This window comes from Phascolarctos cinereus, unplaced genomic scaffold (genome assembly GCF_003287225.1).
Source record: "Phascolarctos cinereus isolate Bilbo 61053 unplaced genomic scaffold, phaCin_HiC Scaffold_2;HRSCAF=192, whole genome shotgun sequence".
Classification (NCBI taxonomy): domain Eukaryota; kingdom Metazoa; phylum Chordata; class Mammalia; order Diprotodontia; family Phascolarctidae; genus Phascolarctos; species Phascolarctos cinereus.
In genome coordinates, this window is record NW_027555625.1 from 62,329,152 (window position 1) to 62,351,610 (window position 22,459).

General features: G+C 48.5%; 2 protein-coding genes across 12 annotated transcripts; one reads left to right on the forward strand and one right to left on the reverse strand.

The window, feature by feature from the left end:
- Positions 1 to 56: 56 nt before the first annotated feature.
- Positions 57 to 9,383, reverse strand: FBXL8 (F-box and leucine rich repeat protein 8). Of its 8 annotated transcripts, none has more exons than XM_020989388.2 (4): positions 7,479 to 9,231; positions 5,994 to 6,070; positions 5,065 to 5,284; positions 57 to 1,973 (listed from the first exon to the last, which is right to left on the reverse strand). In XM_020989388.2, exons 3-4 carry the CDS (start codon positions 5,214 to 5,216, stop codon positions 992 to 994), a joined length of 1,134 nt encoding a protein of 377 aa, XP_020845047.1. In that variant the 5' UTR covers positions 5,217 to 5,284; positions 5,994 to 6,070; positions 7,479 to 9,231; the 3' UTR covers positions 57 to 991. The 8 variants fall into 8 exon arrangements, with proteins under 8 accessions (XP_020845047.1, XP_078005560.1, XP_020845051.1 ...); XM_078149434.1 differs by having other exon boundaries at positions 5,994 to 7,235; XM_020989392.2 differs by having other exon boundaries at positions 6,445 to 9,231.
- Positions 9,384 to 9,454: 71 nt separating this feature from the next.
- On the forward strand, positions 9,455 to 20,800 carry TRADD (TNFRSF1A associated via death domain). Of its 4 annotated transcripts, XM_020989401.1 has the most exons (7): positions 9,614 to 9,701; positions 14,629 to 14,810; positions 15,081 to 15,163; positions 15,673 to 15,844; positions 18,680 to 19,020; positions 19,174 to 19,345; positions 19,957 to 20,800. In XM_020989401.1, exons 4-7 carry the CDS (start codon positions 15,682 to 15,684, stop codon positions 20,277 to 20,279), a joined length of 999 nt encoding a protein of 332 aa, XP_020845060.1. In that variant the 5' UTR covers positions 9,614 to 9,701; positions 14,629 to 14,810; positions 15,081 to 15,163; positions 15,673 to 15,681; the 3' UTR covers positions 20,280 to 20,800. The 4 variants fall into 4 exon arrangements, with proteins under 4 accessions (XP_078005563.1, XP_020845059.1, XP_078005562.1 ...); XM_020989400.1 differs by lacking the exon at positions 14,629 to 14,810 and having other exon boundaries at positions 9,612 to 9,701; XM_078149436.1 differs by lacking the exon at positions 14,629 to 14,810 and having other exon boundaries at positions 9,612 to 9,701; positions 18,737 to 19,020.
- The last annotated feature ends 1,659 nt before the right edge of the window (positions 20,801 to 22,459 follow it).

The window sequence follows — 22,459 nt, forward strand, 5'->3', positions numbered from 1 at the left end:
CTCTTGGAGAGCCCAGGATGCAGAGACACTGATTAATGTAACAGTTGAAAAAATCATTCGCTCTCTTCCTTGTTTAATGAACAAAGAAACTGTAGACCTGGGAGGAAGGTGACTTGTCCAAGGTTGCTAGTGAATGACAGACCTAGTCCTTGTGACTCCTAAGCTAGTGCTTTTACTTTAAGGATGTTGGTGTGTAGTCTTGTCTGTATGTCTGAATGTGTGTGGGTGTGTTTGTGCATGTGTATGTACACCACATCTGGGTCACAGAAGAAGGACACATAGATTTGAATACAGGAATTGTGTGGCTATAATTCATTCCAGTGTTCTTACCACTACACCTCACTGCCTCTCAGGACCCAGTAGAAAGGGAGGGCTTCTGAACTAGGGAAGAGGATATTCTGTTGAGAAACCTAGCTACTGGGAGATTCTAGGGCCCAGGTCTTAGAAAATCATATTGCCTGAGATGGTGTCCACCTCAGCAGCTCCAGTTCTCTGGCACCTATTCGTGTGGTTGTGGGCGACTTGAATCTTCTCTCTAGATCCCATCTATAAAATGGGGGAGCTGGACTAAGTGGTTTCTGAATCTCCCCCCACCCCCATCCCAGGATGTGACTTTTTGTGGTTCTAACCCCATATGTACTCATAGTAAGTACTTAGACACAGATATGTCCCTCCTCTTGTTCTTACAGCTGAGGGTCCTAAAATCCACGAAATTGGATTAGCATGTCTGCCTCCCCCTCAGCGAAGATCCTGGGATTTAAAACTGGAGGGGATTTTAGAAATGAATTAATCCAAACCCCTTCTTTTCAGAGAAGGAAAATGAGGCCTAGGGTAAGGAAAGAACTTGCCTTAGGTTACACTGCAAATAAGAGGTAGAGGTGGGTTTGAACTTGACTTCTTTCCACCACAACGTGCTGTATAGATTAGCTCTAGGGTTAGGAAAGCCGCGGTGCTGATTCCGCGGTTCCTCTCAGCCTGGGGTTGAAGCTTGTCACCTGACAATCTTGGGCCGCCAAGGGTGCGGCTCCCCAGTGACCTTGAGCGTGTAACTGCGGAGGCAGGGGCAGTGGGTGAGGAAGGCGCTCACTACAGAGGGCGCCACCACACAATAGCAATGCACCTCCCGCAGGTGGCCGCAGCCCCGGGCCAGCTCCTCCAGCGCGGAGTTCAGGGCGGCCGAGGCTGTGGCGCGCACTACCAGGGCTGTCAGGGTGGCAGCGTAGTGGTGGCCTGCGAGGCGCACTGCGTCAGCTACCTCGCCGAACGTGTTGAGCCTCAGTGTGCTCACGGGGATGGTGGGCTGCAGGACGAGGGTGATCCGCTCATCGGGCACCGTATGGTCCAGCTCAAGGTCTACCGCGAGCCCCGGGTGACGCCTTCGGGCCGCGGCCCACGCGTCGTCGGGTATGTCCTCGGCGTACTTGTCTAGCCGGGCGCAGAACACGGCCAGGTGCTGGAAGGGCGGGCGGCCCGACTCGGCCAGGGTGGCCAGCACCTGGGTTGACAGGCTGGCGTAGTAGAGACCGAGCGCGCACAGGTGAGGGCAGGCGGCCAGGACGGTGCGCACCGTCTCTGGTCGCACGTTGCACACCAGAGTCCTATTGTTGAGGAAAAGACCTCGGAGCTCCGGGCAGGCCTGCGCCACCTGCAGCACTAATCCGTCGTCCAGGGTGAAAGGCATGCTTCGGAGATCCAGCTGTCGGAGCGCACACAGGCCCGGTGGCCCTGCTGCGCACACCTGGAGCAATCCATTCAGGATGTCTTGGCCAGAATAGAAGAGCGGGTTCTCGCCTCTGCAAACAATACGCAGCCCCTGCAGGCCGGGGCCCTGCTTGGCCAAGGCAGTTAGGAGCTCCGTTGCTGCCCGCCGGCTCCCCTCCTTGGACGGGTCAAATTCCAGTCCCAGGTGGCGGATCTGACCCAGGCAGGGGGACAGACAATTCAAAGCAGCCTCGTCTGCCTCCAGTTCGCAGCTTTCAGGACAAAACAGAGGGGAAAATTTATCAACGGGGCTGCAAAGGCAGAGCTCATAGTTGTCCCTCTATGTTCCACTGTGCTCCTAGCTCTCTATTTCCATCCTTCCCACCTCAGCTACTTCAGGGTCTCAGCAAGGGGCTTGCCCAAGGCAATTGCTGAGCTGTCAATGAAATAAACTCGCACTGGGATGGACGTGTGCACCTCTAATCTGCAGGGGAAAAGACCAAGGCTTCCTCCCCTAAACCAGCTTGATGGCCTGGCCTTATCTGGTCTAACCTTTCCAAGTCCTAACTCTCATATGACTTGACACACCAAGAAGGATTAGCCCCTGGGACATAGTTTTAGGCTGAAGAACTCATAAATAGATAAACCACCTGTTTCATTGTAAAAAGAAATAGTTATTACTCTTTCAAAAATGCCTTACATTATTACTGTGGGTACTCCCTAGTATGCTCATGCAGAGAGTAGCCCTTCCCTGCCTCAGCAGACAGGCCTTCAGGATTAGCTATGGCAAAAACAAACAAACGAATGAATAAAAAAAATTTAAGTAAATAAATAACAATAATCACCCAGCAGTCAACCTTCTCCTGAAGTCCCCAACTCACTCCATACATCCATTTTGTTGCCAAATCTCGTCCTAACTTTACAAACTCTTTCATATACTTAGTTGTCCCCTTCTCTCTACTGACAGAGCCATAGTTGTTTCTGGCCCTCATCACCTCACCCCAGATCTCTCCCTAGTCCAACCCATCTTCCATTCAGCTGCTAAGGTGATTCTCTAATGGGTAGGCCTGACTATGTCAACCCCTCTAACCTGCCTTAGCTCTAATGGCTCCCCCAAGGTCAAATATAAACTTCTCTATTTGTTCATAAGCTGGCGCCTCCTTACAGTTTCAGTTTTTTCACACATTACTCCCCTCTGTAGATACTATGATGAAGCCAGATTGTCATGTTTACTGTTCCTCACACAGGATATTCTTATCTCTCATCTCCTGGCTTGCCTTTGCACTGGTTGAGTACTCTGCCTTCTCAACTTGGCCTCTGAGGTTCCCTGGCTTCCTTCTAGACTCAGCTCAAAACCTACTTTCCATAGGAGGCTTTTCCTGGTCCCCCAGGCTATTAATGCCTTTTCCTCTCAGAATGCTTTCCATTTATTCTGCATATAGGTTGTATGTGCCTGGTTATTTATATATTGTCTCTGCCATTGGAATGAGAGGTCTTTGAGGGCAGAGACTGTTTTTGCCTTTTTTTTTTTTTGTACCCTGTAGATGCTTAATAAATGCTTGTTGAATCACAAAGAAAAATTACTCTAAAAGACTGGAGAACTTTGATCAAATCAATGACCAATTCTCATTCCAGAGGACTGATAAGGAAGCTTGCTACTCATCAATTGACAGAGAGGTGATAGACTCAAGATGCAAAATAAGGCATACATTTCCCTACAGGACCAATGAAGGAATGTGTTTTGCTTGACAACAAATATCTGTTACTAGGGCTTTTTTTTTCCCATTGGGAGTGGGGTGGGAGGTTGAGGGGAGATAGGGATAGGAGGGAGAAAGAAAGAGAAAGGGAGGAAGGAAGGAAAGAAGGAAGCAAAGAGAGTTTTGAGGCAGCTTTTTTTTTTTAATGGAGAAAGGAAAAACAGAAGGAAGACCAGAAAGAAGTCCAAAGGAGCAGGACAAACTCAAAAGCTACAGGTTGAATTTAATGTACACATTTAAAAAAAATCTAGCTACATATATAAAGACCTGCATAATCTCCTTTTTCTGATTTACTATGTATACACAAATTCTGATTTACTATGTATACACAAATTCTGATTTACTATGTATACACAAATACACATTCAATTTGGCATTGGTTAAATTAAAGCTCAGGATAAAAAAAAAATTTTAATTTTTAATTAAATGCTATTAGCTTCTGGCCTGATTGGCTCTGAGCCCTTTCTTATTTAGCTACATTTCAAAAGAATGCAAACTCTTTGAAGGGTAAAGACCCCTCCTTCTTCCTCCCTCCCTCCTTTTCTTTCTTTCTTTCTTTTTTCTTTCTTTCTTCTTCCTTCCCTCCCTTTTTCCTTCCTCCCTTCCTTTCTTTTCTTTCCAAGACCTGACACATGGTAGGCATTTAATAACTGCCTGCTGAACTGACGCCAAATGAATTAATTAGCTAGGTTAGGCCTTGGACAACCAAAAAACCACTGGGCAGGTGCTTGAAGCCCTTGCAGATTGGCCGGATCTGCTACTGTATGCTCATTATCTTCAGGCATAGCCTTCTAGGGCGTGAGGTTTGAGGCCCAACACCTTCCTCCCTCCATATAGCCAAGTCAGTAAGCTTCCCCCAAGGCCTTCTCTCTCCTACGTGAAGGCAGGACATAGGAGGTGAGGGGTTAGAGAGCCATCTCTCCATCCCTGGTGTCTGAGCAGGCATGAGACAGGGCTTTAGGGTGACGCCTGTGTTATTAGTTTGCTGAATGTTTACAGTATTGTAAAACTTTTCAGTGGACCCTAGGGAGTGGCCCCACTTCCTCAGGGGTAAGAGTGGAAGCTGGCAGCTATCTAAGCATTAGCCAAGAATGCTGGGAAGTGGGTGGAACTGATAAGCCTGGGCTGGCTACCTTCTCTCACAAGTAATCATTAATGGGACTCAGTCACTTCATCTGAAAACTAAAGTGCTAGAACTGGTCCTTTGCTATCAGTTTGAATTTGCCCCATGGCTAAGATGCCCTGGGACATCAGTTAAGTTTAATAATAATAATAATAATAATAATAATATTTCTATAGCTCTTCAGGGTTTATAAAGCACTTTACAAATATCTCATTTAATCCTCACATCAACCCTATATAGCAGGTATTATTATTATTATACCCTTTTATAGACAATGAAACTGAGGCTAAAATAAGGTTAAGTGACTTGCCCAGACCCACACAGTAGTAAGGGTCCAAGGCCAGATTTGCACTTAGGTCTTCTTGACTGCAGGCTCAATGCTGTCTCCACCTGCCACCTGGGTGCTTTTGGGGTTTAGAACTCTTGAAAGGAAGGGGCTCCTACTGTGGGGAAGGCAGGAATGGGTCCTTACCACTTCCTTACCTGATATCTGTGATGTACCACACAGAGCTTGAGTTGACAGCAGTGGCCCAAGCCTGGCAGACTTGGGAAACAGAATATCGGTCACGAAGGGGTAAGTATCTGAAGATCAGTGACAGTATTTCTTCAGGGAGGTATTTCCACGGTTCAGCCATTGAGAAGATGGTTGAACTCCACAGGATCCCAGTCTGCCAATCCTTGCTGCAGTGCAACTGGAGCTGGTCTGATGATAGAGACCTGGGCATGACTCAAAGAGAAAGAACCACCCCCTCAAGGAACTCTCCCCCTGCTCCTACTCAGTGCCTTGCATGGCTGGGGAAACTACCATAGGGTGGGGGTTTCCATGAGAACATAAGCCTGGATCCCTGAGAACAGACCTTGGTTCAGCTCAGTATCTTCCTGTGATAACTGTGTGATAACTTTCCTTGTAGATTTCTTTAACTTTCAGCATGTGCCTTCTCACAGGGCAATACATTCCATATGCTTCCCCCTCTCAGTGTTAATATGGTCAGTCTCTCATTTTTTTAGAGATTATATTCATACAGCAAACATGAAAAAATTTTAAAAAGTTGGACTGGAAACCAGCAGTTCTTAACCAGAGGTCCATAAATTTGATTAAAATTTTAAAATAAACATTTTAATATAATTGGCTTCCTTTGTAATACTAAATATTTTATTTTATGCATTTAAAAACATTCTGAAGAGTCTTTAGGCTTCCCCAGACTGCCAAAGGGTTGGGCCATTACACAGAAAGGGTTAAGAACCTCTGGGACTTTTAAAATTCCTCCTAGCTCTAACATTCTATGTATTATGGTCTAACATTCTATGTTATAAGATCTTTTCCAGCTCTAACATTCTAGGTGCCCCCCTCCAACCCTTCCCACTTCCAAACCTCCCTATTAATATGGAGAGCATCACTTCTCTGTGCTCACCTGTCCCTCAGGCTCACAACATATACGTAGTTCTGGATTCTTCACTTTCACCCTCACCGTCTCTCCTTTTATCTAACCTGTTGCCAACACATCACAGATATCAACACCTTTACAACATCTCTCAAACACACCCCCTTGTCTCCTCTAACACTGGCACACCTCTAATGTAGGCTCTCATCCCCTCATGCCTGGATTATTGCAATAGGTCTGCCTACCATAAGTCTCTCCCATGCTCTTGTTCTTCCTAAAGCACAAGTCTGACCACGTTACACCTCTACTCAATAAACTCAGTGGCTCTATCAAGGCCAGAAGCAAATACAAAAATCTTCCGTTTGACATTCAAAGCCCTTCATAGCCTAGTCCCTCCTCCCTACCTTACCTTTCCAGCCTTCTTACATTTTACACCACTCTCCCACCTCCACATAATCTGTGATCCAGTGACACTGTTTACCTTGCTGTTCCTTGAACCAGACACTCCATCTTCGGGTTCCTGACATTTTCACTGGCTGTCTCCCATGTTTGGAATGCTCTGTCTCCTTATCTCCTCCTCCTGGCTTCCCTGGCTTCTTTCAAGTCTCACCTAAAAACCCACCTTCTACAGGAAGTTTTTCTCAATCCCTCTTAACTGTAGTGATGAATCATTTCCCATTCGTCTTGTACACAACTTGTTTGAATATGTTTGCTTGTTGTCTCCAGCATTAGGCTTAAGTCTTTGACGGACTGTCTATTGTCTTTCTTTTTCTCTCCAGTGCTTAGTACAGTGCCCAGCACATAGTAGGTGCTTAATAAATGCTTATCGACTAGTCTGAAACTGGTCAAAACTAGGTGTTTTATAGCTCTGCCATTCACATTATGCCAAATTGTGTTCATTGCCCTTAGTGTGTGTGTGTGTGTGTGTGTGTGTGTGTGGAGAGAACACACTCTTATCTCTGATGTCTTTCTCATCTTCTATTTCCATTCAGACTGCCTGTCATTAGGACAGTACTCAGTCCTTCCCAACCTCACAGCCCAGGGCGAAGTCTGAAGGGCCAATCACCTTCTTTCTTGCCCTCGCTCCTGCAAGACGCCTTTCCCCATCTCCCTTAATGCTGGTGCCTTCCGACCAAAATTACCTCTTATTCAGCCCGCATGTAGATGGTATGTACTTATTTGTTTGAATGTCGTCTCCTTCGTTAGAATGTGCGCTCTTTGAAGTCAGGAACTTTTTCCTTTTCTTTGTATTCCCAGAATTTAGCACAGTGTCTAACACACACAGAATGTTTAATAAAGGCTAGAGGATTTGACTTTACTCTCCTTTCACCCGCCCAACCCCACCCCTTCCTCATACCCGCGATAATTATAAAGATCACAATCAACTTTCTCACTTCTGGCCCAGGATAAATTCGTCTCTCGGCCTCGGGATCCTGGGCACAGCCAAAACCCGGGCCTGAGAGTCGCTGACCTTTGGGCGCTTCCGTCCTTTGGGACGGGGAGACTGGACCATACCCGAGGCCGTGGCCTTCCGGCTTTTCCTCCACCTCTGTGGGCTTTCTCAGGATTATATTTTGCATGGAACTTCGAGGCGGGCGACCACTTGGCCTACGTCGCAGCGCAGGTCATTTCGAGGCCGGGGGGGTCCTGGCTAGGATCTGCGGAGTTCAGTAGTCCAGGGACCTAACTTGGGGTGGGGCTTTGGGGACTTTTTCACCACATTCACCGTCGCCTCAACGCCGACTCGGTAGCTCCCGGAGCCCCTGTAGAATCCAGGGAACCCTGGACTCACTCTCTTGGCTACACCGTGATCCTGACACGGTTTACCAATGTCACCCCTTGAATCTGGCAGTCCTTTGAGTTAATAGAGCCTCTTTTCCACTTATACCCACCACCTTGCGGCAGTAAAGGAGTTAAATGAGTAGGGTTCTAGAACCCCGAGTAGAGACGTGAATGGTTCATTCAAATCAGCTGGGGACTAGTAGCCAATCACCAGACTGGGCGGGGCCGAGCCCAGCTGAAGCTGCGGGATAGAGGCTGGCGGGTCTACTACTCTGGGTGCCCCAGGCATCAATCAGGTGTCTGCAGACCTCTGTGCCTCGCAAGTGTTCCCCTCTGATCCTACAGTCATCAACCCCGGGGATCCCTTCTTTTGGGGAGCAGGAGGCTTTATCAATTGTTTCCGTTTCTGGGGAGTCTCTCCTCCGCCCTTCGTCCTCTCAATCCTACAGCTCTGGGAGGTGGTGGAGGCTAAAGTGTCCTGGGACAGACCCGCAGGTTGAAAGCTGGGTGCGGCCGGGCTTGGAGGCGGAGGTGACAGCTGGACCTGGGAAGTCCCCACCTCCTTCCACCCCCAGGAACGGGCAGTTTGAGGTAGTGGAAACCTTGAACTCAATGCCAGAGGACCTGGTTGGAAATCCTGTCTCTGACACTAAATGTGGGTCTGCAAGTCACATCGCCACATTTCCTCAGCTGTGGAGATAATATTTGCGCTACCAATTCCAGTCGCTTTGTTAGTTTTAAAACTCTAAGGAAATGGGGACTGCCCCAGCTGCCACCAACCATGTCTCGAACTTTTCCCACCCAGCCCTGCCCCATACTATCTTTCGTCCCCACATCTTCTTTTCAAAGTCCAAAGTGTGAGGCATAGAGTGGGGTGGGTGAGGTGTTCGTTCGGAGGCGGGTTCCGCCTGAGCCACGTAACCTAGGGACACTAAGTCTCCATCACTCCCCAAAGGCAAACTGAACATGAATCTCCATCCTGTGGATCCCCTTCTCCTTCCTCCACCCCCGCAGGTAGGGGTCCTAATAGAGGACAAATAATAAGCCACAATTGTTCAACTTTCCTCACAACAACCCTTAGGCGCTAGCCAGAGCCAGGTGATATAGTGGATAGTGGTTGACGGCGTCAGAAAGGTCTGAGTCCAAATCCTGCCTCCAATACATACTAGCAGTGTGACCTTGGGCAAATTACTTAACCTCTCTCAGCCTCAGTTTCTGCGTCTGTAAAATGGGAATAATAATAGCGCCTATTTCGCAGAGCTGTTGTGATCAAATGAGGTAATACGTCAAGCCTTTTCTAAATCCGAAAGCGTAATATAAATGCTGGCTATTATTACCCTTCGTTTGCAGAAGAGGAAAAAGGCTGAGAGGAAAAGTAATTATCAAGGCGGCACACAAGTAGAGACTCAGACACCTTCTGATTCCAAGCCAGGGCTCTTCCCAGCACTGCCTGTGCCCAAACCTTCCTCAGACCCCTGTGAATATTACTCACCCCTTCCAGCTGAGAAGTTCTTCTTGCCAGCTAATCCGGATCTGGATGTTTCTTACCTGCCCCAGCGCGCGGTCCTCGGATCTCGAGCTGAAAGGGTTACTGGGATCCCTGAATTTCCAGGGCCGGCTAGACTGACTCAGGGATGGCTGACTCATGGAAGCTTAGGTTGGTCCGTAGACTTGGATCGGGCTGGGTAGGAGGAAGGACCCAGGCCCCAGGCCCTCAGACCCATCCATTACGTAGCTCCGCTCACTGCGCTTCTTAACTGCCCTCGTTGCTCGCCAGGGGCGGCCTCCGCCGCGGAATTCGGGGGATCCCGGGGCGGGGAGCCAGCTCTGTCCCTCCCCTTCTCTCTTCTTCCTCCTCTCTGCTCCCCCTCCCCTTGGGCTCTGCGCAAACCCGGAAGAACGGGTGGACAGAACCGGTGTCTTCGAGAACCGGAGCAGCGGGGACCGGACGGCTGGGTTAGTGTCCGCGGGGAGCTTAGTTGGGGAGGAAGCACGGCGCGAAGAGGGGAGAGGCGGGGTGGGCAGAGGCCAGCGGGCCGAGGGCACTATGGCGCAGGTCTGGGGTCCTCCTGCCAGGTTTGGCCTGGTTAGAGGAGCCAGGCATGGGCAGGGTCCTGAGCTGGGGGTAGGTGTGGAGGGGTGTGTGCATCGGTCCCGGGCGGGAATTGGACTGAGTAGGACACCTAGGGGATTCAGGCCAACTCCCTTGGCCTCCAGCTTTCTTTCATCTCTTCCCTTCTCTCTCTTCTCCTGTCTCCCTTCTCTCTCGGGCTGGCTTGGGCTGGCCAGGGCTAGGGCCGGGCCCCACGTGGGAGACATTGTTCCGAGCCTCGGCCTTCCCTCCTTGGGGTACGGTTTCGTTGGGCAGCTGGAGTTTCTGAGGCTCTTATAAAGTTCGCAAACAGCATTTCTCAGGACAACTTTGAGTGCAAGTGTTAATTTCCCCTCTTTGCAGGTGGGGAAAGTGAGGCCCTAGGAAGTTAAGGGATTTAAGAGTGGGCATTCACGCTTGGTAAAAATCCGAGCCCTGCTCTCCGCTTCCAAGTCCAGCTGCCTTGCCAAGCACTAGGCCAAGCTGAAAATCTGGAGGTCAACAATAAGCTGGGCCTGGTTCAGCCCCGCCCCACCCCCAGCCTTTCCCCTTTGGACTTAGGGACCAGAGCCCATCCCCCACCCTCCCTCCCGAAACATTTCTGGAAGAGAAGTCCTAGTTAGGAGCAGAAGAAGGTACCTTGGCTAGAGGCCAAGGAGGGAACTGGAGGAATAGACCAATAGCATGGCTCGAGGGGGATGGAGCTGGCTGGCATAGAGCCTAGACAGAGGAGAAGGAAGAGCCAGGAAGGAAGGAGATGTCACTTAACCAACATTTAAGAGCTTACTCTATGCAATGTACTGGGTCTGGATAAAGACCATAAAGTAACAGAATCACAGGATTTCAGAGTAGAGCGGGACCTTGGGGAGCAGCTAGTCCAATTTGATCTTAATTGAGAATTCCTTCTACCGTGTCCCTAACAAGCCATCATATGGTCTTCCTTTGAAGACATCTGAGGGGAAACCCACTCCTTCCCATTCCACTTTAGAAGGGTTCTAATTATTTGTACGGGACATGAGACTTCCAGGGACAGAAATCAGAAGATGCTAAATGCATTAGAAGAGGGTTTTTTTTTTAAAGTGCTGTGAGAGCAAATGTGGAACTGATCCCTTCCAGCAAAGAGGATCAGGGAAGGCTTCAAGGACTTTGAGAGAGAGGTGGGGTGTGGAGGGAGGTTCTGGTATTCCTGGCATAAGGGAGAATTTGAACAAAGTCGAAAATCTACTCAGAAGAGTGAACATTTTGTTGGGGGAGCCTGGGTGTCATTCAGTTTGGCAGGTGCCTAGAATATGTACCAGGGAGTAGGGTGGGTGGACAAGACTGAAAAGATAGGTTGAAACTGGGTCGTGGCAAAGCTGGAAATGTCAGGCTGAAGAATTCCTTTGGATTATGATGGATATGAAACAGGGAGCCATGGCAGATCACTGAGTCTGGACCAGCTCTGGAACTGGTTTTTTCTTTCATTCCTGAGAACAGTTCCTTGGCCTCTTCCATTTCTTTCTCATCCTCAGCAGCCAAAGTGGTGTCTTAGGAAGCTACTTCAGTAGTTGTGAGAAAGATGGATTGGAATAAAACTGAAGATAGGACCAGCAGTCTAGAGGTTTGGTCCAGATGAAAGGGCCTGAACTAGGCTGGTGGTCGTGGCTATGAGGAGTCAGGACTTTGCCAAGCTCTGCTATTTTCTACCTCTGAGCCTCAGTTTCCTCATTTGTAAAGTGAGAACTGAATTATATGATCTCTCAGCTCCCCTTCCACTCTTTTTTTTGGGGGGGGAAGGCAGTTGAGGTTAAGTGACTTGCCCAGGGTCACACTGCTAGTAAGTATCTGAGGTCATATTTGAACTCAGATCTTCCTGACACCAGGGCAGGTACTCTATCCTCTGTGCCAGCTAGCTGCCCCCCTTTCCACCTTAATTAAACCTATGCCTATAAACTAAATCAGAGCTGTCAAAGTTTCTGTCAGCTGGTCGTGAGTAGCCAAAAATATTCCAGTGTGGGGCCAAACCAAGTTCAACTTTAATTGGGAGATGTTTACCAAAATAAATAAAAAATACAACATAGATAATGCCAATTTGTGGTTTTCTAAGTCAGTGTTGGCCCATAGGAACACAATTTTTCTATTTGAGTTTTGACACCCCTGATCAAAACTTTCCCTGATCAATATATTTCTCAGCCATTGTTGGTGGTGGTAGGAGGGGGCTCATGCCCAGCTCTCCCCATAGCCCGGTCCTTCCTGTCCCCCTTTCCTTTAGAATTCCCCAGTGACACTAAGCTGGTGCTCTGAGGTAGAGGCTAGGTTCCTGTTGAAGGTACTTTGTCCTCACCTGACCACAAAGACCAGAATAGGCCTTTGAAATTGGGCTTGTCCCTTGCATAGGGGGCAGGATGGGTGGTTGATGAATAGACTGAGACAGGGGAGGGTATAGATAAAAGAAGAAGTAGGTCCATCAGCTGTGTTAAAAAACAAACAAACAAAAAAGGCTCATAAGGATCAATACTCATACACAGAAGTATAGTCACTCTGAAGAGTTCCCTGTCACCAAGCAGGAGATTGTCTGTGTGTGTGTGTGTTGTGTGTTTGAAAGGTGGGGGAAAAGAATAAACATTTATTAAGGGCCTAATATGTGGTAGGCACAGTGCCGAGTACTTTACAAATATTTCATTTTATTCACCTAACAAAACTGTAAGGTAGGTGCTATTATGATCTCCATTTTTTCATTTGAGGAAACTGAGGCAAACAGCGGGTAAGTGACTTGCTCAAGGTCACACAGCTAATAAATGTTTGAGGCTGGATTTGAGTCAGGGCCTCCTGACCCCAGACCCTGTACTCTATTCACTCTGATGCCAGCTACCTTAGTTTCCTTGGGAGAGCATCTGTTTTTTCAGGCTTCAATGGCCTACTTCAATTTGGAAAGAAAAAAAAGCATTTAGTAAGTACCTGTTGCTTAGTTCGAGAAACCAGATACCTAGACAAAATAAATGTCTCTGTTCTCAAAGATCTTCTGTTCTATTTGGGTGAGGGGTTCTTAACCTGGGGTACCCCAGTAGGTCTGTGGGTAGATTTCAGGAAGTCCATGGACTTGGATGGAGGAAAAATTACATCGGTATTTTCACTAATTCATAACTGAAAGTGAGTACTGCCTTCAAATATTTAAAAAAACTGATTTTGAGAAGGGGTCCCTAGGCTTTATCAGGCTGTTAATGGAGGAGTGCAAGTTACAAACAAATTTAAGAACCCTTGGACTAGGGGTGGGGAGCCCGCAGCCTCGAGGCCACATGTGGCCCTCTAGGTCCTCAAGTGGGGCCTTTTGACAAAATCCACACTTCACAGAACACATCCCTGTGGCCTCAAGGCTGCAGGTTCCCCACCCCTGGGGGGATAAAACAGCTACACAGATGTATAAATAGAAGATAATTTGGGGAAATTGTTGATCAGTTGTTCAGTCCTGTCTGACTCTTCATGACCCCATTTGGAGTTTTCTTGGCAAAGATACTGGAGTGGTTTGCCATTTCCTTCTCCAGCTCATTTGACAGTTGAGGAAACTGAGGGAAACAGGGTGAAGTGACATGCCCAGAATCATACAGCTAATCAGTGTCTGAGGCCAGATTTGAACTCAGGTTTTTCCTGACTTAAGGCCTGGTGCTTTTCCATATCTAGCTGCCCAAAAAAATTAGGAGGAGGAGGAGGAAACCTCCTAAAAATGAGGTGGATCATAAAAGTCATCCATGAAGGTTGGCACCCATGTTGATCATGGAATAAAGCTGTTGATGAGTGAACATGAGGAGGGAGTGCATTCTGTGTATGCAGGACAGCTTTGGCAAAAGCACTGAGGTGGGAAATGAGATGCTGAGTTCCAGGAAGAGTGTGTTTACCTAAGTGGCTTAAACTTTGCCCTTGCTGTGAGTATTAATTTGCTTCCCAAAAACTTCCCCATAGAAAGGAGAGAGAGAAGCCAATCACTTCCTCCTCCAAGACAAGGGTATGTCTATACTTCCTTAGAGTTCCTCTCAATGAATCTCCTACCCAAGTTCACACAACTCCACCCAGTTCTAATAATGATAATAAAAATGATCATATCTGACACATCCAAAGTTTACAAAGTTCATTCTAATAGCTAGAAATTATATAGGTGGTAAAATGGATAGAGCCAAGTACTTGGTGTTAGGAAGACCTGAGTTTAAATCCAGCCTTAGACACATATTAGTTGAGTGACCTTGGGCAAGTCACTTAACCTCTATTTGCTTCAATTTTATTATCTGTAAATGCTTGAGTCTGAGGGTCTGAATGATCGAATGACCCCTGATGGGGTCTGGCCCCATAGCTAATGCCTTTGGTCAATGGAAGATTCATTTTCTTTCCCCCAAGTGATAGGCATAATGAATCTTATTCTGCTCCTCATCCCTACTGCACCCCAGCTCCCACCATACTGCTGGCCCAGTGAAGTAGGGGAATCTTAGGGCTTCCAGCTGACCAGCCTGGCAGGGATTACCCTCTGCCTTGCCCTGGCCTCTTGTAGGGGACTTCTGCTTTGTGTCAGCCCGCCTTGGCTCCTCCCTCCCATCTCTTTCTTTTTTCCTCACTGGAATCCCCCAAATTCAGTCTGTACTGGAACAGACTGTCTGAGGCCACAGGGTCTAGACAAGGGGAGCAGAGTCCAGTAGGGATCCTGACTCCTCTCTGGGGTTCAAGGAGGTGGCTTCCCTGGGGAAGGAAGGGAGGGAGGAAGGGAGGGATCTCTCTTGGGCAAGAGGATATGAAAGTGAGAAAAGCTGAGGACTCCCCCATCTCCAGGAAGCACACAGGGGAGGAGATCCGGGGGCACCATTCTGAGAAAGTGCTGACGGTTCCTTGTGGCTCCTGGCATGAGAGTCCCCCTCTGCCTGCTGTCTCCTGGGCTTCCCCCACCTCTCTGCTGGGCCCTGGCTGGACTCTGCACCCCCAACAGCCGTCAGCATTCTTTGCAACCCTGAGAGGTAGTGCAAATACTAGTCCTATTTTATAGAAGAGGAAACTGATGGTCAGAGAAGTGAGGATCATCCAGCCAGGGGGGTGGTACAGATGTAGGGGTAAGGCTAGCCCCCAGGGAGCTTGTCTCTCACTATTCTGTGGTGGGCTAACTTTCCATTTGCTGAAACTTTTTCCAAGGTAGCTTCCTGCTGTAGCACTCCACAGGTTAAAAGCATTCTGTTTGAAGACCCTTCTTAGCTATACTATAGTATCTTAGCATTTTTTCTTTTTCCTAGTTTGTATAGCGTGAAGGAGGAGGAGTTCAAAAGACCTGGGTTCAAATTCTTCTTCAGACACTTACCAGCCGTGTTATTCCTGGGTAAATCACTTTCTAAGCCTCAATTTCCTTATCTGTAAAATGGGGATGATAGCACCCACTTCACAGAGTTGTGAGGATCAAATAAGATAAGATGCAGTCTTCCAATTCTTAACACCATATCCCAAGGACCCTTCAGTCCAATCATCCTTGTTCAGCCATCCCTACCAATTCTATTTTATACTAAGGGGAGAGGACCCAAAGATAGAAGGTTGCCTTGCCTCAGCTCCCATTTTTTTTACAGTCTCACTACTTACTGTGATCCTCCTTTTGGCTGTTAGAGTTGTTGTGAGGATTAAATGTGGTAATATGGGCAAATTGTTTTTTTCAAACCTTAAACTGTTAGATAAATGTCGCTATTTTTCATTGTTGGAGTTGACTGGATTTCTTAGGTAGCATAGTGACTTAAAGGGGCATCTCCCGTTTGAATGGAGAACAGTCTCAGCCTGGGATCTAGGATTCCTTGGGAGCCTGGGAAGGCAAGGCTGGTGATTGGCCAACATGACCTACAGGAGCCGGGGATGGCAGATGACTCCAGGAAGATGGTAGATGGCCTCCAGGAGTGGATCGGCAGTGCCTACCTGTTTGTGGAATCGTCGATGGAGAAAGTAATTCTGCCTAATCTATACCAAGATCCTCAGCAGAAGCCGGCAATATTTCGGGTCCTTAAATTGGCACTGGCAGGTGACTATGGGATCCTGGGGTGTATATATATGGGGGGGAATAATAATGACAAAGGTTTACATTTCAATGGTAATTAAGGCTTCTTGCCTTTCCCACAGCAGCCCTGAGAGGTAGTGCAAATACTAGTCCTGTTTTATAGAAGAGGAAACTGATGGTCAGAGAAGTGAGGATCATCCAGCCAGGGGGATGGTACAGATGTAGGGGCAAGGCTATCCCCCAGGGAGCTTGTCTCTTGCAACCACCCCCTCCCCATCCCAGGGCCTAGTTTTTGCTTCCCATGCCTTCCCTCAATAGAAAGTGAAGAAAAAAATCAATCATCTCCCAATTCCAGACTAGAATGTCAAAGGTGTGTGGAGGGCACCTCTTGGTGAAGAACCTTGCCCCCAAAGCTGTTCTACTGGCCACATATGCAGAACAACTAAGAGGCAGGCCGGCCCTGAGGTGTCAGTGTGACCCCAAACAGCTAAGGCATGAATCTCTAAGGCTAGAATAGGGGGTGGCTGTCTAGGACACTTTACCTTTGTCCCCAAGGTGACACCACTCCACCTACACATAGCAGCCCCATAAATGTATATTTGCAGGAGAAAATGTGTGGTTGCATGACATGTGGGCTTTCATGTGCATATGTACATGTGCTCACATGTCTATCAATGTCATATATATATATATGTATGCATGTATATACTGTAATTCAATGTGTGTATGGAAGCATGTGCATTTGTTACGTGTTTCTGTGTGAATTGGGGGTCTGACCCCATTACATACACATATATGCATTTATGGACACAGTGAATGTCCATGAGTCTATGTAGTGCATGCCCATATATGTGTATGTATGTTGACTAACACCATTCATGTGCACTTTCCTTAGGGGACTTTGACTCTCCTCATTGTCTAACTCCTTTTCTCTTTCTCTTTCTCTCCATGTCTGCCTCCTGCCTTCCCTGATTTCCCTCTTCTGTCTCATTGCACCCTCCCTCAGGCCTTTTCCTTTGCCCACCTCTCCTTCCTATAAAGGTTGCCCCTTAAGGCTTCCTTGCCCCCAGTGGCACTGAGACATGGGAGTGAACAGGGGACCTGGATGAAGCGGGAGGTGGGAACCCTCCTCTCCCTCCCCACCGTGGCCTGGGATGAGGCCTGCAATGAGCTCCCTGTCCTCTGCTCTCAAGGCAGGGCTCAGCATGAGAAGACCCCACTTCCAGAAGTAGGGCCAGATTGTTTCCTATGGAAGAGCTCCAGGAGAAGCTATTGTCCCCTCATAAAATGCAGGTGAAGAAGGTCTTCTTGGTATCGCTGCCTGCCCCTAAAGCCCCAAAGCTTTTTTGAGGTGTTCTTTGGTGTCACCAATTTCCAGAGGCCCCACTCTGATGAGGGGCACACTCCATCAGCTGCTGAGGTTGCCAGGGCCTTCCCTCTGGTCCAGCCCAAGCTGTCCCAAGGCCATAGATGTTGCCTAGAGGTGCATCAACGGGCCAGCCAACCCTTTATTTTAATAATAGTTTTGTATGACTATTAAGAGCTAGCCAAAGTCTCGAGGTCTAGCGAGGCCAAGCCAGAGCAGCATTTTTTTTTACAAGCCCCTCCCTCTAGTATAGAGGGAGCAACTAGCCACAGAAGGTCAGAGGTGGATGGGACCTTTGAACATAGAATGTTAGAATCCCAGAGCTGTAAGGGACCTTTGAGATCATCAATCTGTACCTGAAGAGGAATTAATTCCCTTCACAGTATCTCCAATAAGCAGTTATCCTGCCTCTCTCTGCCTGAAGGCCTCTAGTGATGACCCACTACCTCTGAAAGCAATCCATTCCAATTTTGGGATAACACTGATCACTTAATTGTTTGCCTCAGTTTCCTCAGCTGTAAAATGAGCTGGAGAAGGAAATGGCAAACCACTCCCATATCACTGCCAAAAAAAAATCTGAAATGGAGTCATGAAGAGCTGGACATGATAGAAATGCCCCATTGAAATGCATCATTAGGAAGTCAGTTAGGTGGCACATAGGATAGAAAGCTGGGCCTGGAGTCAAGAAGCCTCTGAGTTCAAATCCAGCCTCAAACACTTACTAGCTGTGTGACCCTGGGTAACTCACTTAACCTCTGTCTAACTCTGTTTCTTCATCTGTAAAATGGCAATAATAATAGCATCTCCTTCTTAGGGTTCTCATGAGGATCAAATGAGATATTATTTTTAAAGGGCTATTTAAATGCTAGCTATTATTATTATCAGTTTTCTAAGGCTCAGGCAAGGTAAGTGACTTACTCAGGGTCACACAGCTAGCAAGTGTCAGATTTAGGACATTTTCAGAATGTTAGATCTGGAAAAGGACCTTAGAAACCATTCTAGTCCAGTAGTCTCATATGGAAATTGAGGTCTAGTGAAACTGTGACTTTGTCCAAGGTCAGAACCCAGAGATCTTTCCAGGTCACTAAGAAATTCAGTGATACACACAACCGGGAAATAAGAAATACAGGCAGTGGGGTATAGAAATGTATCCTGCCCTACGGTAAAATAGAAGGGGAAGGTGATGAGAGAAGAGATAAAAGGGAGGGCAGATTAGGGGAAGGGGTATTCAGGATGCAGTCTTGGGGTGGGGGGAGGGAAGAGATAGGGAGAAAATTTGGAACTCAAAATCTTATGGAAGTGAATGTTGAAAACCAAATATAAATTAAAAAAGAGTCCTTTAAAAAAAATTAGTGATAGCTTGAGCCCAGATTAGAATGGATTTGGAAACTCTGTGTGTGTGTGTGTGTGTGTGTGTGTGGTGGGGAGGTATCTAAATTAACAGATAACGGAGAGTTGGCCTACAGACACATCTCCCTCTCCCTCGGAGTCAGCCTGTAGCCTGATCCACTGCACCTCCCCGGCTCCCCACTCCCCACCCCCCACCCCAGGATGCACCGGGAGCCAGGATGGAGTACAGATCCTGAAGATTCACTGCAGCAACCCGCAGCTGATCGTGCACATGAAGTTCTGCGGGCTGGAGCCGTGCACCCGCTTCCTACGGAGCTACCGCGAGGGGGCTCTGCGGGCCGCCCTGCAGGAAAGCCTGGTGGCGTTGCTCGGCCATGCCCAGCACCTGGTGCCGCTGCACCTGGAGCTGCGCGTGGGCTCGGAGCGGCTGGATTTGATGCTGCAGGAGGAGGAGCGCTGTTTACGCTGCATCCAGCAGGCCAAGGTGCGCCCGGCGAGGTTCGGGGAGGGAGGCAGAGCGGGCTGCCGGAGGCGGGCGGCTCTTCGGACGAGGCCAGGGGCGGGGAGGCTGGGTTTAAGGTCAGGCGGAGCCAGACTCATCTTTAGCCTTCCTTCTCCCTCCCTTACCCCATCCCAGCCGGATCGGCTTCGAGATGAGGAGATCGGCAAACTGGAGGATGCTTTCCGGAGCCTGACCTGCGATCCGGGGGGCGGTGGAGCCCCTAAAGCCTCTGCTCCCAAGGCGCCAGCCTACTCGCCTCCTCCGCCCGCGCCCGCACAGACCTTTGTGTTCCAGGGTCAGCAGATTGGTGAGTGGCTTAACAAGCCCCGGGGCGGAGGAGAGGTTCGCTAGTTAATAATCCTGAAGGTGCCCCTACCTCAGCAAAGAGTGTGAGCAGAATTCCTGATCCCTCCGGGAGCTGCTGCTTTACCTAGGGCATCTAGGAAAGGAACAATCTCAGGTTTACCGGGGTGAGTGGGAAGCTGGGGTTCATCGAGAGGGCTCTTCGGGGAGTGCTTGGGAGGGGAACAATTCCTGCATTGCTCTGGCTTCCCCAGAAGGGAAGGGCAATTTTTGGAATATCTAGGCTGTCCGAGATAGAGTACAGTTCCTTGAGATTATTGGAGCTGTCTATAAAGGAGACAATTCTTGTTTTATCCGCGGTGTCCAAGAGGGAGGGGGTGGTGGTAGTAGATCCTTTGTTCATCCGGGAGGGGGCGGGGGGGGGTGTGGAGGTGGGAGGGATGGAGAACTGAAAACCTGGTTTTGTACAAGTCGGGGTGGGACGGGGTTCCGGTTTACAGTGTCTGGGGGCCAGGAATCCCTAGTTTATCTGGAGCCCGAGAGGGTGGCCTGTGGGGATCTTCCACCGTTGTCCCAGTTGTCTCAGCTCAGGGCTCACCCTTCCCCTTCCCGCAGCTAACCGTCCGCTGAGCCTGGAGGATAGACAGAAGTTCGCCCGCTCTGTGGGCCGCAAGTGGCGGACGGTGGGCCGGGCGCTGAACTGCCGGGCCCTTCGGGAGCAAGACCTGGACTGCTTGGCCTACGAGTACGACCGGGATGGGCTTTACGAGCAGGCCTTCCAGATGCTGCACCGCTTTGTGCTGGCCGAGGGCCGCCGGGCCACCCTGCAGCGCCTCGTCGAGGCTCTGGACAAGAGTAGTCTCACCAGCCTGGCTGAGGACCTGCTGGGGCTGCCGGGGCAACGGGAGTACCAGGAACAGGAAGAGAAACAGGATTAGGCGGCTGAGGTGGCCGCCAAAGGCACTACCGGCCCCCCCTAACTTGAGCCAGCACGATCCAGACCTGTTGGACTAAGGGTGGGATGCCTGATTTGTCCAGAGCCGGGGCAGGGGCCCAGACCTACTCCAGGTACTTCGAAGACTGTACTGAGACAGCTGGAGGAGGGCTGAAGGACTGGGCCCCTGGTCCTCTCCCATCCTTTGATGTCTCTCTCAAACACAGATGGGCCCTTACCCTGAATTAGGCCCTAATACCCTGAATTAGGCCATAGCTATCCATTGTCTCACCTAGAGGCCAAAGCACTTTGAAGATGTCTCACGCCCCAGCTCCTTGTATCCCAGAGATACAGCTAGAACATAGCTGAACATCATAGATTAATTAGTAAAAGGCCCTGTGGCTTTGATGTGACAACTGAGTGTCTGGGTCAAGGCAGGGAGTTGCATTGGGAAAGAGAAGGGGGTGTGTGTGGGAGGGTTTAATAATATTTATAAGGCTATTAAAACTTAAAATTGCCCTAAGACTTTGGGGACACTCTGAATAGTACCTTAAGGTTTGCAAAGCATTTTACACATTATATCATTTGGGCCTCCTAACAACACCCTGGGAGGTTGGTGCTATTATCATCTCCATTTTGCAGAGGAGGAAACCAAAGGTGAGAGAAATTAAGTGACTTGCCCAGGGGAATTGTTGATCAGTCATGACCTCATTTGGGGTCTTCTTGGCAAAGATACTGGAGTGGTTTGCCATTTCTTTCTCCAGCTCATTTGACAGATGAGGAAACTGAGGCAGAGAGGGTGAAGTGACTTGTCCAGCTGATACACGTGTGAGGCCACATTTTAACTCAGGTCTTCCTGACTCCATGCATTTTGCCAATATAGCTGCATTTAAACATGAAAGAACAATCTCTGCTCTTGTTTGACACTGATGCGTATGCTAGGGGCAGGGGGGAATAAGGAGAGAGGGAAGTAGGCTCTCCTACACTTCCCCAAATGGGGTGTATGCATATATGTATATATGTATGTATATATGTATTAATCAAAAAGGGTTAATTAAGTGTTTACCATATGCCAAGCATTATGCTAAGTGATGGAGACACAAAGACAGGGAAACAGTACCAGTCACGTAGCTTACATTCTAAGGGGAGACAATATGCATGTTCGAACATCTGTACAGTATGTGAGGAGCAGATACAAGGTAACCTCAGGGGTAAAGCACTAACTCTGCCTATGGCTGGTCTAGAGCTGAGTCTGGAAGGAGACTAGAGATCCCGAGAGAGAGAAAGGGCTTTAGAGGCATGGAGGAAAGCCAGTGAAATAGGAGTCGGGGGACATGGGAAATGAAGGGTCTTGCAGGAGAAACAGCAAGAGGCCAGTTTGGCTGAACCAGAGAATGTGCAGCAGGCAGTGAGGAGACTGGGGCTGGTTTATAAAGGGCTTTAAATGCTGAACAATTTATGTTTGGTCCTCCAGGTAGGAAGGAGCCCCTGGGTTTGAGTAGGTGGTTGACATAGTGAGAGCTGCATTTTAGGAAAATGATTTTTGATGACTGAGGAGGATGAGTTGAAATGGGGAGAGATGGGGCAGCTATTGCAGTAATCCAGGGGAAAGGTAATGGAGACCTGCAGAGGGATAGATAAGGATGTATGAGCTCCTTAGCCCAAGGCATTCCAAGAAAGAGGGAGCAGATGAAAACACTTAGGACTGAATATTGGCTTGACTTTAAACACTTAGTACCACTTCTTGTCTGCCCCCTAAACACGACTTAAATTTAGCCATCTTTACACACGTGAGAGAGGTGGACAAAGATAATAGATAGAGCCCTGGGCCTGAAGTCAGGAAGACCTGAGTCCAAATCCAGCCTCAGACACTTACTAGACCCTGGGCAAGTCACTTCACCCTGTTTGCCTCAGTTTCCTCATCTGTCAAATGAACTGGAGAAAGAAATGGCAAACCACTCCAGTATCTTTACCAAGAAAATCCCAAATGGGGTCACCAAGAGTCAGACATGACTGAATAACAATGATCTCTAAAATTATTTCTAGCTTCAAAATCCTGTGATCCAAAGGAACACTGAGAAAGTGATGTGGTGTCTTTTTGTTTGTTTTTGGTGAAACTATTCCCTCCAGCCTTTCAAAGGCAGGGCATCCAGTTGCTAAACCCTATTCTTTGGTAAGTGTTTG